The sequence below is a fragment of the Felis catus genome, chromosome F2, assembly GCF_018350175.1.
Source record: "Felis catus isolate Fca126 chromosome F2, F.catus_Fca126_mat1.0, whole genome shotgun sequence".
In the NCBI taxonomy this organism is placed as follows: Eukaryota; Metazoa; Chordata; class Mammalia; order Carnivora; family Felidae; genus Felis; species Felis catus.
Genome location: NC_058385.1, coordinates 60,737,078 through 60,750,623, shown reverse-complemented (window position 1 = coordinate 60,750,623; position 13,546 = coordinate 60,737,078). Strand labels below are relative to the sequence as shown.

At 38.4% G+C, this 13,546-nt stretch overlaps 1 protein-coding gene across 2 annotated transcripts in view; it reads left to right on the top strand.

Moving 5' to 3' along the window:
• EIF3H (eukaryotic translation initiation factor 3 subunit H) overlaps window positions 1-11,249 on the top strand; it is a 99,590-nt gene extending 88,341 nt beyond the window's left edge. Inside the window, exons 6-8 of one of the 2 annotated variants that reach the window (XM_004000072.4) lie at window positions 7,326-7,446; window positions 9,467-9,599; window positions 11,030-11,249. In XM_004000072.4, coding sequence (XP_004000121.1) covers window positions 7,326-7,446; window positions 9,467-9,599; window positions 11,030-11,127 — 352 coding nt within the window. In that variant the 3' untranslated portion in view covers window positions 11,128-11,249. Of the gene's footprint in view, window positions 1-7,325; window positions 7,447-9,466; window positions 9,600-10,812; window positions 10,977-11,029 lie in introns of those variants that run through there. The other variant, XM_045049538.1, reaches the window with a different exon arrangement.
• Window positions 11,250-13,546: the final 2,297 nt, after the last annotated feature.

Genomic DNA, 13,546 nt, shown 5'->3' with positions numbered 1-13,546 from the left:
CACTTGCCCTTGTTCAGATACAGACTGTATTAGTAGTGAATTTCCAACTAAAATTAGAATTTTCCAAACATGACCCTGGCTTTTGCTGTCTTAGACAGTGGTGACATCATCTCCTCCATTGTGACTCCTTTAGCTATCTAGTTGCTAGGTATTTATTGTGTTGGTAAAGTACTCACTGAGGTGTTCCAAACACATTATTTCCTTTATGGAATTAATGTTTCTTTTCCTATCATTTATTGCTCTTAACAGAAATATAAGCGGAATCATCTATGTAGCTCCTCTTAAATGCCCTTTAAGCTTGATGTTGGTGATTGTTTTGTGGTGGGAGAGTGCTAGCAGCAGACCTGTAGAAATTAAATAGGCCGAGTAGGTACTCAATCAGTATGTATTTGTTGAATGACCACGAAGTGTGTTTTCTGAAGCACACAGTTTGGAACCGAAGCTCAGTTATTTGTCATATTTCTATAACCCCCGGTAGAAGCTTGCACAAAAGAACATACAGACCTTGTACTTCTTTGTTATAAGACGAGTGGGATAAACCCGGGAGGACCAGAGAGCCCAGTATTCTCCATGCCCTGGAATGGATAGGACTGTGGTTGAACGGCCACTTCTATTGGATGAATCTATCATAGAGGCCACTAGAAAGCCTGTACAGAGGAAGGAGATGGAAACTGCGTGGTAAACGGAGTGTACAGCCAGCTTACAAGGCTAATTTGGCACTAAAGAGTTACTGTGGACTGCAAACATATATTCATAATAGTCCTTTAATTTGTCTCTTTTAGAAGGTCATACTTTTCTTTATTACTTTTACAAACACATTCAGCACACCTGTATTTAAAGCATTGTGCCAAGAACATTCTTTAGCATGCAAGGTTACAATTTGATACATTAAGTATATATGTAGTTACACAATAATTTTAAATTTATTATGTGAAAGCGTTTTCTCATATAATTTATGCCTTCACCCTTTCTCAAGCTTATTGAGCATACAAAACAAATATAGCCCTTTTGTGCTTTAACATTACCAGTGAGTTGGTCTGTAATGCCTGTTTATCCAGAACAGCATTTATAATAGCCAAGAAAATGCTCCCGGTTTGCCATAGCAACTAAGTTCTAGACAAATATTTTATTATAGTTTTATCTTCTGTATTTTATGTGAAATAGAGAGGTCCTTTTCTTTAAATGTGAAATTATTTAGGGGCGCCTGGGTGGCGCAGTCGGTTAAGCGTCCGACTTCAGCCAGGTCACGATCTCGCGGTCTGTGAGTTCAAGCCCCGTGTCGGGCTCTGGGCTGATGGCTCAGAGCCTGGAGCCTGTTTCCGATTCTGTGTCTCCCTCTCTCTCTGCCCTTCCCCCGTTCATGCTGTGTCTCTCTCTGTCCCAAAAATAAATAAACGTTGAAAAAAAAAATTAAAAAAAAAAAAATAAAAATAAATGTGAAATTATTTAAAAGGTAAATTTGTGTTCCTGTTGGAAGGGAAAAAAAAAATGAAGCAACCCTGAGCAGTACCTGTTCTAGTGGACTGTTATATCCACCCAAACTGATCATATTGTTTTAACAGACTGAACTATAATCTTTGTACATCTCAAATTTTAATTTTTTTTTTTTAATGTTTTTATTTATTTTTGCGACAGAGACAGACAGAGCATGAGCAGGGGAGGGGCAGACAGAGAAGGAGACTCAGAATCCAAAGCAGGCTCCAGGCTCCTAGCTATTAGCACAGAGCCTGATGCGGGGCTCGAAATCATGAACCACGAGATCATGACCTGAGCTGAAGTCGGACGCTTAACCGACTGAGCCACCCAGGCGCCCCTCAGATTTTAATTTCTAACATTAATAGCATGCTGATGATAATCAGGTCAGTCGCCATGAATTTTTTTCTAAGAAACCACATCAGAAATCATGCTCTAGCAGCTCCTCAAACATTTTGCGTGGTCTTGCTTTTCACAACCCATATGTGGATACCACTTCTTTGGTTTACCTGATAAATTGGTTCTAGGCTGTGAATAAAACATACTGCATTTCCCTTCATTTAAAACAATTCTAATTTTTAATTTTAATTTTACTGGATGGAAGTTCTGGTAATGGCTGCCTCATAACAGCCTTCATTAATTTTTAAAAATGTGTTACACAAGCCTTCAGCTTTTCACACTTGAAAAAGTAATTATGTTATTTCCTCTTTAAAAAAGTAAACGAAGGTGGGCATTATACATTAAGGATAAAGATAAATTGATACTACAGCCAGAGCAGACTACAGCATATCTCTGCATGTGTTGGTTCACATCTGTTTAAGTGAGCTGTTTTCAGTTCTTTGTTTACCTTGACAATAAAAGAAAAGGCTATATTATTGAATTTCCTAATAATACCTCCCTGGTTCAGTATTCTAGTTGAACTGGTACTGAAGAAATCCCTGTACAATTGCTCTTGGTAATGGACCTGATTTCCTGTGAATGTTATCTGTGAAATAGTTAGATATTATTTTAATTCCTTTTGCCCTTCAAGACCTGTTGTGCAGACTTTTGAGTATTTCTTATTGGATACATTTCTGAAGAACATTGTAGTAATATAAATGATATGAAATGTTTAGAGGCCACAGATCTGTGCTTGTGTTCTTTCACGAATTACATATACTTAACATTACTTAACATTAGTGCTTTATATTAAAGACCTGTTGGGGTAGAGAGGGCGAGTCTATTCCAGTAGAATTGCTCGAATCAGTGTAGTCATTCTTCAAGATTTAAGGTGTGGGAACAAATAATAGATCTCTCTTCATATGGCAATAACTCTCCCTTATGGTTTTCTCCAGTGTCATTACCCTTCCCGCCATCACCCAGTTAATAGGGTTTGTGGTGATCTTTCTCTTCTCTGAATTCCTTTTGCACTTAGCGTATAAATGACTTTTTTTTTTTTTAAACAACTATTTGCATAGTTGATTGTAGCATTTCTTGTATTTGTTCTAGCTCTTTGGGCCTCAGTTCTTTCATTGGTGAAAATGGAAGGGTCAGTGCCCTCTTCCTGAGGGCTGTCCCATCCCTGTCCCTCCTGCCTTCTGGGGATCTGACTCCATTCCTCAGTTGCTCTGTGTGTTTTCTGTTATTTATTTATTTATTTATTTATTTATTTATTTATTTATTTATTTATTTATTGACTTGTTTTTCCCATTAAAAAAAAAAATTGACAATGTTCAAGTCCTCAGAAAAATGGAAAGAGTTAAATCTGATGAACACACATAAACTTTTCACCTGGATTTACCAGTGGTATATCCTCCCACATTTGCCCCTGCTCTCTTTTTATCTATGTACATAAATGCATGGCTTGTTGTTTGTTTTTTGTTTTTTTGTTTTCCTGAACCATTTGAAAGAATTGCTGGCAGGGCACCTGGGTGGCTCAGTCAGCTGAGCGTTGGACTTTGGCTCAGGCCATGATCTCACAGCTTGTGGGTTTGAGCCCCACATCAGGCTCTGTGCTCACAGCTCAGAGCCTGGAGTCTGCTTCAGATTCTGTGTCTTGCTCTCTCTCTGCCCCTCCCCTGCTCACACTCTGTCTCTCTCAAAAAAAATAAACATTAAAAAAATTTTTTTAAATAAAGAATTGCTGGCATGACTTTTAACCTCTAAATATTTGAACATACATCTCCTAAAAAGGACATTTAAACTTGTTTAAGTCTCCATCATCTTTTTTTTTTTAATTAAAAAAAAAAATTTTTTTTTTTTTTTAACATTTATTCATTTTTGAAAGACAGAGAGTATGAGCGGGGCAGGGACAGACAGAGAGGGAGACGCAGAATCTGAAGCAGGCTCCAGTCTCTGAGCTGTCAGCACAGAGCCCGACTCCGGGCTGGAACCCACAAACTGTGAGATCATGACCTGAGCCGAAGTTGGACGCTTAACCGACTGAGCCACCCAGGCGCCCCTAGGTCTCCATTATCTTAAGAAACAAAATTACAAAAAGAATGCTTTTTGACGTCATACCACTATTATCCATTTCCTTTCACCTGTTGCTTCATACTCACTTGTTTTTATAGTCATACTTAGTGTTCCATCTGTTCTTTGTTGTCAGAGCTCTCACTGAAGTCACAGAGGACTTCATCACTGTATTCCTGGAGATTGTGGACACTTAAGTATTTTGTATGTTGATGTCCCCTTCTTCCTGAAATACTTTCTTTGGAGCCTCTGAAACTACAACTGTTCTAGGTTACTTCTCATTCTCCACAGTGAGCCCTCTTTGCTCATCCCTAAATTTCAGTGTTCTTCAGGGTCTGTCTTCCCCCTTGTGCACTCCTGGGGTGATTTCATTTTATTTCTGCGTCTTTTGCTACCTTAGGCCAGGGCCTCATTATTTCTATTCCTGATTACTTTCGCAGTCTCTTAACTTCCTGCAAAACTTCCTATTCCTATTTCATTGTAGTAATCTTGCTAAATGCAAATTGTACTCTCGTATTACTCCTTTGCTTAACTTTCTGGCTGGTTCCCCATTGGCCTTAGAATAGAATCCAAACGTACAGTCCTTGCTTCCAAGACTGTGCTGTGACCCTTGTCTGCCTCTTAGTTTCACTGCTCTCTTTTCCCAATCTTGCCCTTGGTGCAGTTCTTCAAAGGCATCATGCTTTTCATGCCAGAGTGTCTGAACATGTTGCCTGTGCCCAGTATCTTCAGTGTCCCTTCCTGCCTTCCTTGTCTCCAACTCCTCTTCAAAAATTCAAAATTCAATTGTCACATTATCTGGAAAGTCTCATCTCCTCCTACCAGACTATCTTGTATGCTTCTCTTACATCCCTGTGTTGTGTTTATCTGTTTACGTTCCTGTCTTCTCACTAGGATGGGTGGAGAGCAACAATGTCTTTTACAGTTCAATACACAGCATCTGACAGGGTGACTGGCAAAATACGTATGTACTCAATAGTGTGTATTGAAAGAGTACATTTAGATGACAGAGTATTGTTAAATTTTAATCTTGACTGTATTTGGAACACAGTGTGACTGTATAAATCAGTGGATGTGGACTAAGTACTCGGAGGAAGAAATGAATTAATTATTCACCTTGACCATTGGCCTAGACATTTAATTAGAGGTGACTTAGAATCAAGCTGTTAAGTAATTAGAAGAAAACAGAAACAAATACTTATCTTGTTTCCAAAGAATAAGAAATATTTTAAAGTTAAAAATGATTCACGAAATTAAAATGGGCTAAGATAAATATGAAATAAAATTTAATTTGATAAAAACACTTTTGCAAAAAAGCGAAACATTTGAATGTTTTGAAAAAGCGTCATTAGGTCAACTGGGCTAAGGTTATGTAGGTAGTTCCAGACCTGGGATTAGAAGGTAAATTTATTTACACACACAGACACACACACACACACACACACACACACACACACCCCAGTTCTGTGTTCTTTCATTTAGGAAAGAGCCAAAACTTGGTAAAAAGAATTCAATATATCATGGCTTTTGCTATATTCGCCATGTTGTGCAAACATTTACTACTAATTCCAAATCATTTTCATCACCCCAAATATCCATTAAGCAGTCATGTCACCCCTCCTTTTCCCATGCTCTGGCAGCCACTCATTATTTTCTGTCTCTATGGATTTCTTTATTCTGTACATTTCATGTAAATGGAACCATATAGCGAGAGGCCTTTTGTATCTAGGTTCTTTTACAAGGTATATTGTTTTTAAGGTTTATGCATGTATCTGGACTTCATTCATTTTATGGCTCAATAGTATTCCATTGTATGGACATACCACAACTTATCCATTCATGTTTTGATAGACATTTGGTTTTTTTCCCACCTTTTGGCTTTTATGAATAATACAACTATTAACATACATGCACAGTCTTCTGTGTGAGCCTATGTTTTTAGTTATCTTGAATAAATATACCTATGAGTGGAATTTCTGGGTCATATGGTAACTTTTAACTCTTTGAGGAACCACCAAACTGTTTCCCATAGTAGCTGTACCACTTTACCTTTCCACCACAGTCTATAGGTGTTCCAGTTTCTCTACATCTTTGTCAACACACCACAATAGACTCTTTAATCTCCTGGTTTGTACCCTCCAGTCTGTTCTCTGCATAGCAGCCAGAGTGGTCATTTTAAGATTTAAGGCAAAATATATCACAAACATGAACAACTTAAGGGCATCATTTAATTGGTGTTGAGGGGTCTCATTCACTTTAACTGTCATTAGTGTTTTGTGGTGCAGCTGATGACTTCCCGTGTGGGCTTGTCTGACCTCTGTGTTCCAGCCACGGCTGAGACCTCCTCTTTTTGTTGGCCTCGTTCTTGTGCATCACAGGCATTCAGCACTGATGCTGTCTTCTCCAGGAAGACTTTTGTTTGGCTGATTCCTTCTGATTGTTTGCTTTCAGCCTGTCATCTCCTCAAAGGGATAGTGCAACCATATTATCCAAAGTGTCTCTACCTTCCCTTCCCCGCTTCCCCACACCTAATCATTTGTAGGCTCAGTGAAGATAGAGACCGTGAATGTCTCATTCATCATTGTCTCTATTTGCTAACACTGAAGTCGGAACATAATAGATGCTTAGTAAATACTTGTTTGAAATGAATGAGTGAATACTATTTGTTAACTAGTTATTTTTAGAGTACGTGTATGCAGTAGTAGGCTTTACCATGGTAGGAGTTAGTTACAGGCAGAAATCAATGAATATGGTGGTCATTTTACAAATCATGAGCATCATTTTCTAAGATGATTTTGGTAAATTAGCTGCAGTAGAAATTTCTGGAGAGGAAAAGAAGTGTGAGTGACTGTACTACACATTCTAGGGAGGGCAAGGGGAAAGGAGCCCTCTTTCTTTCCTCATGTAGCTTTACAGAATAAATGCTGTTCTTTTAGAACCTGCTGGATAGAGAAATCATGTACCAGAAGTCTTAGTGTGTTTGCATGGTTCTTCCTTCCCATGCGTCCTGATTTAAATGCTCTGGAACACAGTTGGGAAGGGGGTGGTGCTAAGGGAAAAGGTGCAGGAGTGCTGAGCTTAGGTTAAACTTGGTTGTTCAGGAAATAAACATTATAGATATCCTGCTAGATATGTTTAACAGCTTCTACTCTGATATATGTATGCTCTGACAGTAAGAAACTGAGCTATTTCAGGTGCTCTGGTGGTTACAGTGTGAGTTCAATATGAAAAGTTTAATAACAAGCTGATTCACATTCTTTCCTGGACCCTTGTTATGTGTATGTGTGCTCTCATTCTTTTAGCAAATAGCAGCACAGTTTAATATCTCAGAAGTGTTTAGAGCAGTGGCAGAGCTATAACTTTAAAGTATGACATGCCAGTATATTTACTTTACATTTCAGCAATCATTTGGGGAAGAATCTACAGTTGCTGATGGACAGAGTGGATGAAATGAGTCAAGATATAGTTAAATATAACACATACATGAGGAACACGAGTAAACAGCAGCAGCAGAAACATCAGGTTGGTGTTATGGAAAAATTCAACAGACATGGAATTCATTCCTAAGTATGGTGCTTTAAGAGTTATATTCAAAACTATCGAAATTATATTTGATAACGCATTGACTATTAGCTGGTAACTATATCATATTTAAAAGGGTTATTCTTTATATAGTATGTTCCTCACATATTATTTCTAAGTTGTACTTTAAAATACCTCTCTTAAATAATGCTGGTGTATTAAGCTCAGATTGTGATGACAGTGTTATGCAAATAAGAGATACATTTATTGAGAAAATCAGAGGCAGAAGAGATTCTGGAGTGTCACAGCTCATTTCTTTACTAACTATAATTGGTTTGGTAGTGGCTCATTGCAGCATAGTTAGCAATCTTCAGTTCATTTGAAAAACTGAGCAATTGTGATTAAGAGCAAGCAATTTTGATAGGAAATAATAGACCAACCGCTGTGAAATAGATAGTATAATACAGATAAAAACCCTAGAACTACCTGAATATTCTCACATGTACATACACACTGCTATGGCCATTTAGCCTTTTCTTTATTAGTGTTGCTTGAATGCCACATGATTCTCACAGTTCCTGGAATATTGTTTTTAGGACTGTATTGTTCTGAGGAGTTCTTATAGCACTTGATTCATAGATAAGTTGATTCCAGAATGTTCATCTGTGAAAGTGTTTGTATGTGACTACTGTGTTTTCATTAAAATGCACTTGAAACTAGGTGTTGTTAACTGTATAATTCTCAGCACAAGTATAACTAAGGGGTTCTGAGAATATTACACTCAAACTTTTTTTTAATATCAGTTGTTCATATATAGTGAAATTTAAGTACTTTGTTTCTATTGTACTTAGAATTTTAAAAACACATACAAATCTATAAAGTATATACCTTTTAAAAGAAAAGATGATGGGTGGTAAAAATGGCGATGGTGAAACACTTATAAAGGGTAGCAGGGGACGACGACAGCAGAAAAGACCTAGCATGATTCTGTCCTCCTGCTGCTGCTTCCTGTAGGTGAAGGTTGCAGCCTGGAGTATCAAATTGTGAGACCGTTGATTCTGGAAACCAGTCTTACAGATATTTTTTTACAATTCTAATATGTCTTAAAACTTTGCACTTGATGCTTATTTGTACCACCACCACCATTCATAACCCTTTTTAGATTTGTCTGACTTCTCTCAAATCCCCTAATGTGTATAGAAATCTTTGCAAAGGAAGATACTCCCCCTTTTTAAGAATCCAAGGACCTAAACTTTTTACTGGCCCACCTTGGTTTCTCATTACCTGACATTTTAAGGGCTACGTGTGGGATATTTTCCCTCTGCTGTTGTAAGCAACCCACACGTGTTACCTCTTGATTATAATTTGCTCTGTGAGTTTGTAGTTAAGCCATACCTTTAGATGTATCTTCACCTTCTCTTCAGAGAATCACAGGAATCTTCGTTTGGAAAGTTTCTGAAGCGTTATCTAAGCTAATATTCATTCTTAGCTATAGGGCTAAAAGCACAGCTGATCAGTAGAAGTGCTTACTACTGTAATAATAGCAGTGATGATGTTACAGTATTAACATCATCAGCATTATTGTTGTTTTGGTCAGTAGGGGTAAAGTTGAAAAAATTCCCCAATGTGATAGTTGATTCCTTTACTTACTACAGTTAAGATAAATGTTACTTGTAACGCCATCATTTACCCTATTGTCATAAATGGTAAAATCACTCCCCTTCACTCACCAATTATGAACTTCTTTATCTTTTAAGCCCCCAGTTTCCTACATAACCAGTTTGCTTTTTGCATATCATTATAGACTCTCAGAGCGACACTTGAGTTTCCAACAAAGGCGTTTTCTTTATTGCCATATTCATTAGCTTCTTAGAAGCAGGAGTTACCATGGGTTACCATTTTTAAAACTGAAGTTTGAATTCAGAGCAATGGCGTTTTGCTGGTCGCGTAATTGACAATGGGTCTCTTTTTCTCCTCAGGTAGGGACAAATAACCAAATAATTTCTCCTCTGAATTTTAGTATCAGCAGCGTCGCCAGCAGGAGAACATGCAGCGCCAGAGTCGAGGGGAGCCCCCACTGCCGGAGGAGGATCTGTCCAAGCTCTTCAAGCCACCCCAGCCGCCAGCCAGGATGGATTCTCTGCTCATTGCAGGTACTGTCAGCTGGTGCAAAACGTGGCTACTCTTCCCTTCTCTCTTCCTTAGGAAGCAGGAGACAAGGAAAGATCTATAAACAGAAAAATACATCATACAAGCTAGTGTATTTAAAATGGTTGAATGATGAATTTGAATCGAGCACATTGTACTCTCTGAAACTTAGGAACGTGTCAGTCTTTGTTATTTCTAAGTTTCTTTCTGCACTTTACTCCTTGTTTAAGCATTTTTTGAGATGGCATTATAAACTTTCTAAAGTGGAAAGGTTTTATTTGAGTCATCTTTCATAGAAACCAAGAAAAAAATGTTTACCTTCTCATAATGCAGAAGATCATTTAACTCCAGCTGCTTACTTTTCATGTTCCAGTCCAGCACTGAGCCCATGTCTGTTTGTGGGTGTTTGAATTGAAAAGGATTTCCCTTAACTTTAACTTTGACTGCTATTGTAGCAACATGAATGCAATTCTGGATGTACTTTGTGTGGATGTACTTACCATTTAACACTGCCTTTCAGTGGTTGGTGGAGTCTTGTGTCCTTTGCTAGGACTTGATTGTGCTCTTATTTAGCCACGATAACCTGATTTCTGTGTAAATGCTGTTAAATACTGTTTGATTCGATCAGCCAGCTGCCTGTGAGAGATGTATTTGAGTAAAAATCCTACTCAAAAGATGATCTTCCACAATTTATTAATTCTGTTGGTACATTTTCAGTGTGGGGGGAGATTCCAAATTCCTTAAGATTTTCTAGAATACATATAAGTTAAATTTGGGAAACTGGGACACGTTTTCCTTACTTAAGGTCCAATTCAAGCAGAGTTGTATTTATTATATTTTCAAAACACATTGCACAAATGTTGCATTAGATTAGATCATTAATTCTAAGACTTAAAGAGCAGTGATGTATTTCTTTCTTCACATGGACTCTCTGCTTCTGCTCTATCTTGGGTTAGAAGAGGAAGAAACCCTTAGTATTTCCAGAGCACAGACTGAAAACTACTGTACTTATTCATATCTGGGTCAGGTAGGTCCGTTTAGTTTGCAGTTCTGTGATTTGATATCTGGATCTCTTTTGTGCCTGGCTAAGGAGAGCCAGTGCTGTTTTCTCACTTGTCTTAGTACAACGTGCGTCTGATCAACAACATAGTCAGTACCTTTTGATTGATAGCTAATATGTACTTAACTGCTGTTTTTCTTCATTCTCCGTGCAACCAGGAGTGGAAGATAGCCTATTTTCAAAAGAACTTACATTCTTCATTATAAGGATATGGACAAATGGAATTGATTCTTATAAACTCTTGATTCAGAACAAAACAAAACAAAACAAAACTCTGATGATCCTGCATTCTGATTTTCTTGCTTGACTAGTGTTTTAGGTCATTATAATTTATGGAACATTGTGACTCTCTTTCTCACTTTCCCAAATGCACAGGCCAGATTAACACTTACTGCCAGAACATCAAGGAGTTCACTGCCCAAAATTTAGGCAAACTCTTCATGGCCCAGGCTCTTCAGGAATACAACAACTGAGAAAAGGAAGTTTCCAGAAAAGGAGTTAACGTGGACTCTTGAGATCACATTGGGGTACTTCTTGGAAGAAATACACTTGCATATTGAAGTCTTTCCAGCTAATAATAAAATAATAAAACAACCTTGACTGCCTGCTCATTTGATTTTAGACATGTCTAGCTTTTTATTTTTGTTTTGCTTATGCTGTTTGTCTCCAAAAGATAAAACAGATTTGATCAGAAGCTTCATCAGGCTCAGACCTGCAGGCTCCGTCACCTTTTCTACTACCTCTGAGATGCCACATTTCAACATAGAGTCCAGTGCTGCTTGTCCCAACTCCTGACCCAGAGGCCCTGGCACACTGTGAATTCTTGTGCTTCATTCTACCAAATTGGTGCCCCTGGAAGGCCAGGCCTTGTGTGCTTGCCCAGGCAGCCCTCATCCCCAAGCCTCAAACTGCTGGGCGTGCTTCTTATTGGTCTGTCGTTTCGTTTCCACAGGTGATGGTCTGCCAGTACCATTAATGCCAGGTCATTAATTGTCCACTAGAATTAAGGGAAAAAAAAAATCACCAAAGGAACCGTATTTTGTATGAAAAAGAAATTCATTCTGTGTATTTATTTTTTATTTAGGACTTCATGTTTATCTTTCCATACCATGAAATATAATTCTGCTGACATGGTGTTTTATAAGTGGGGAAAGAAGAATTGGAAGAACAGTACTCCATGGGGGGAGGGGAGCTTTTAATCTCAGATTTGAAAGATAATCAGAAATCCTGCTTGTGTGTAACACCAAAATCCGTGAGGGGTATAACTGGTGGTAGTGTGCCTGTGAGACTCTATTTAGTGATTTTCATCTTGAAGACATGGCTCGTAGGAAGATGATCAGAGAGAGCAGGTTAGGGATAAGGAGAGTTGAGAAGTCTTTTTTTTTTTTTTTTCCCCCTGGCAGCATTGTTCTGGAGGTACTGCTGAGGCTCTGGGAGCAGGCAGCTGGATGGAAACCTGACCTTTTTCCCTCTGGGGTGTACTTAAACAAGTTGCTTAACCTCCATGTGCTTCACTTTCCTCATCCAAACAAGATGTGAAAAGGGGACAGGCATATTGCCCTGTGGGCGGGTGTGAATATTGAAGAAATTTACCGAAGATTCGGGTGAAGTGCACAGAATGTTCAGTGGTTGGTACGTAGTGGAGGCTCAGTATGGACTGTGATGACGGATGTACTCTCAAGTTCTCTGTTGGGGATGTTGGGTTGTTAGCAGGCCCTTGCTTTTAAAAAGCTGTGGCCCTTGAACATTCTAGAATTCAGGTACTTGCTCACATGAATTAATTTTTCTAGGATAAATTCCTAGAAGTGGACCTGCTGGTCAAAGATTATATAAAATTCTAAGGCTTTTTAACCGTACTGCCAAGTTACCTTCAAGCAGTTTGCACTCCTACCCATGCTGCTGCCTGATTGGAGTCAACCCGTACTTGAGTGTGGTCATATTAGATAGAGGAGAGGTATTGATAAACAAAACTGGTCCTGGTCTCTGTCCTTGTGGATTGTGTACTCTGTTGGTTTATTTCCTTGCATTCGAGTTGCCTAGATTTGGAATTCTATTGTGAGTTAAACAAAGCACCCTTGAAGTATCAAAGAGCAAACTAAAAGGAAAGTCCTTTCAAACATAAACTTAATTACATGGTGTAAGATTAATGTAACAGGATTCAATTATATTCTTTAAAGGTGTGGTTATTTCTTACATTCCATATGATTATTTCGATACACATAACTGAGTAACACATAACTCAGAGTAACACACTTAATGGAAGATTTCAGTAGTTTTTAGGTTAGGAATTACTGTAGTGGGAAAAACTGTTTAGGGAAACATGTCAATGGAAATTAAATCTGCACAGTATGTAGTGTTAAGGAAGAGCTTCTGTTCGGCATTTGATTTGAGTGCTATATTCTGACATTTTTCAGGAACAAATACGTATGGTTCATCTTCTATAAATATTTGCAGTTTCTTCACGTTGAAATGAGAAAAGCTCATAAACTGAGTACCGGGTCTAATAAATCATTCACTTACCCAAGAACAAAAAGACAGAAAAAGCTAGCATGTTAATCTAATGGAAAATTAAATGTGACAAATCAAAAAAGTAAAATATACCTGAATTTGACCCCATAATCATTGATAATGCTTTGTAAGGTTCAAGTAGATGTAGGACTATTTTTAATTGAAAATACCTGAGAGAATGAGTCTTTAGCCTACCCCAGATACCTTGTTTTTTAAAATACCGAGGTAGGGGCGCCTGGGTGGCTCAGTCGGTTAAGCGGCCGACTTCGGCTCAGGTCATGATCTCGCGGTCCGTGAGTTCAAGCCCCGCGTCGGGCTCTGTGCTGACGGCTCAGAGCCTGGAGCCTGTTTCAGATTCTGTGTCTCCCTCTCTCTCTCTGACCC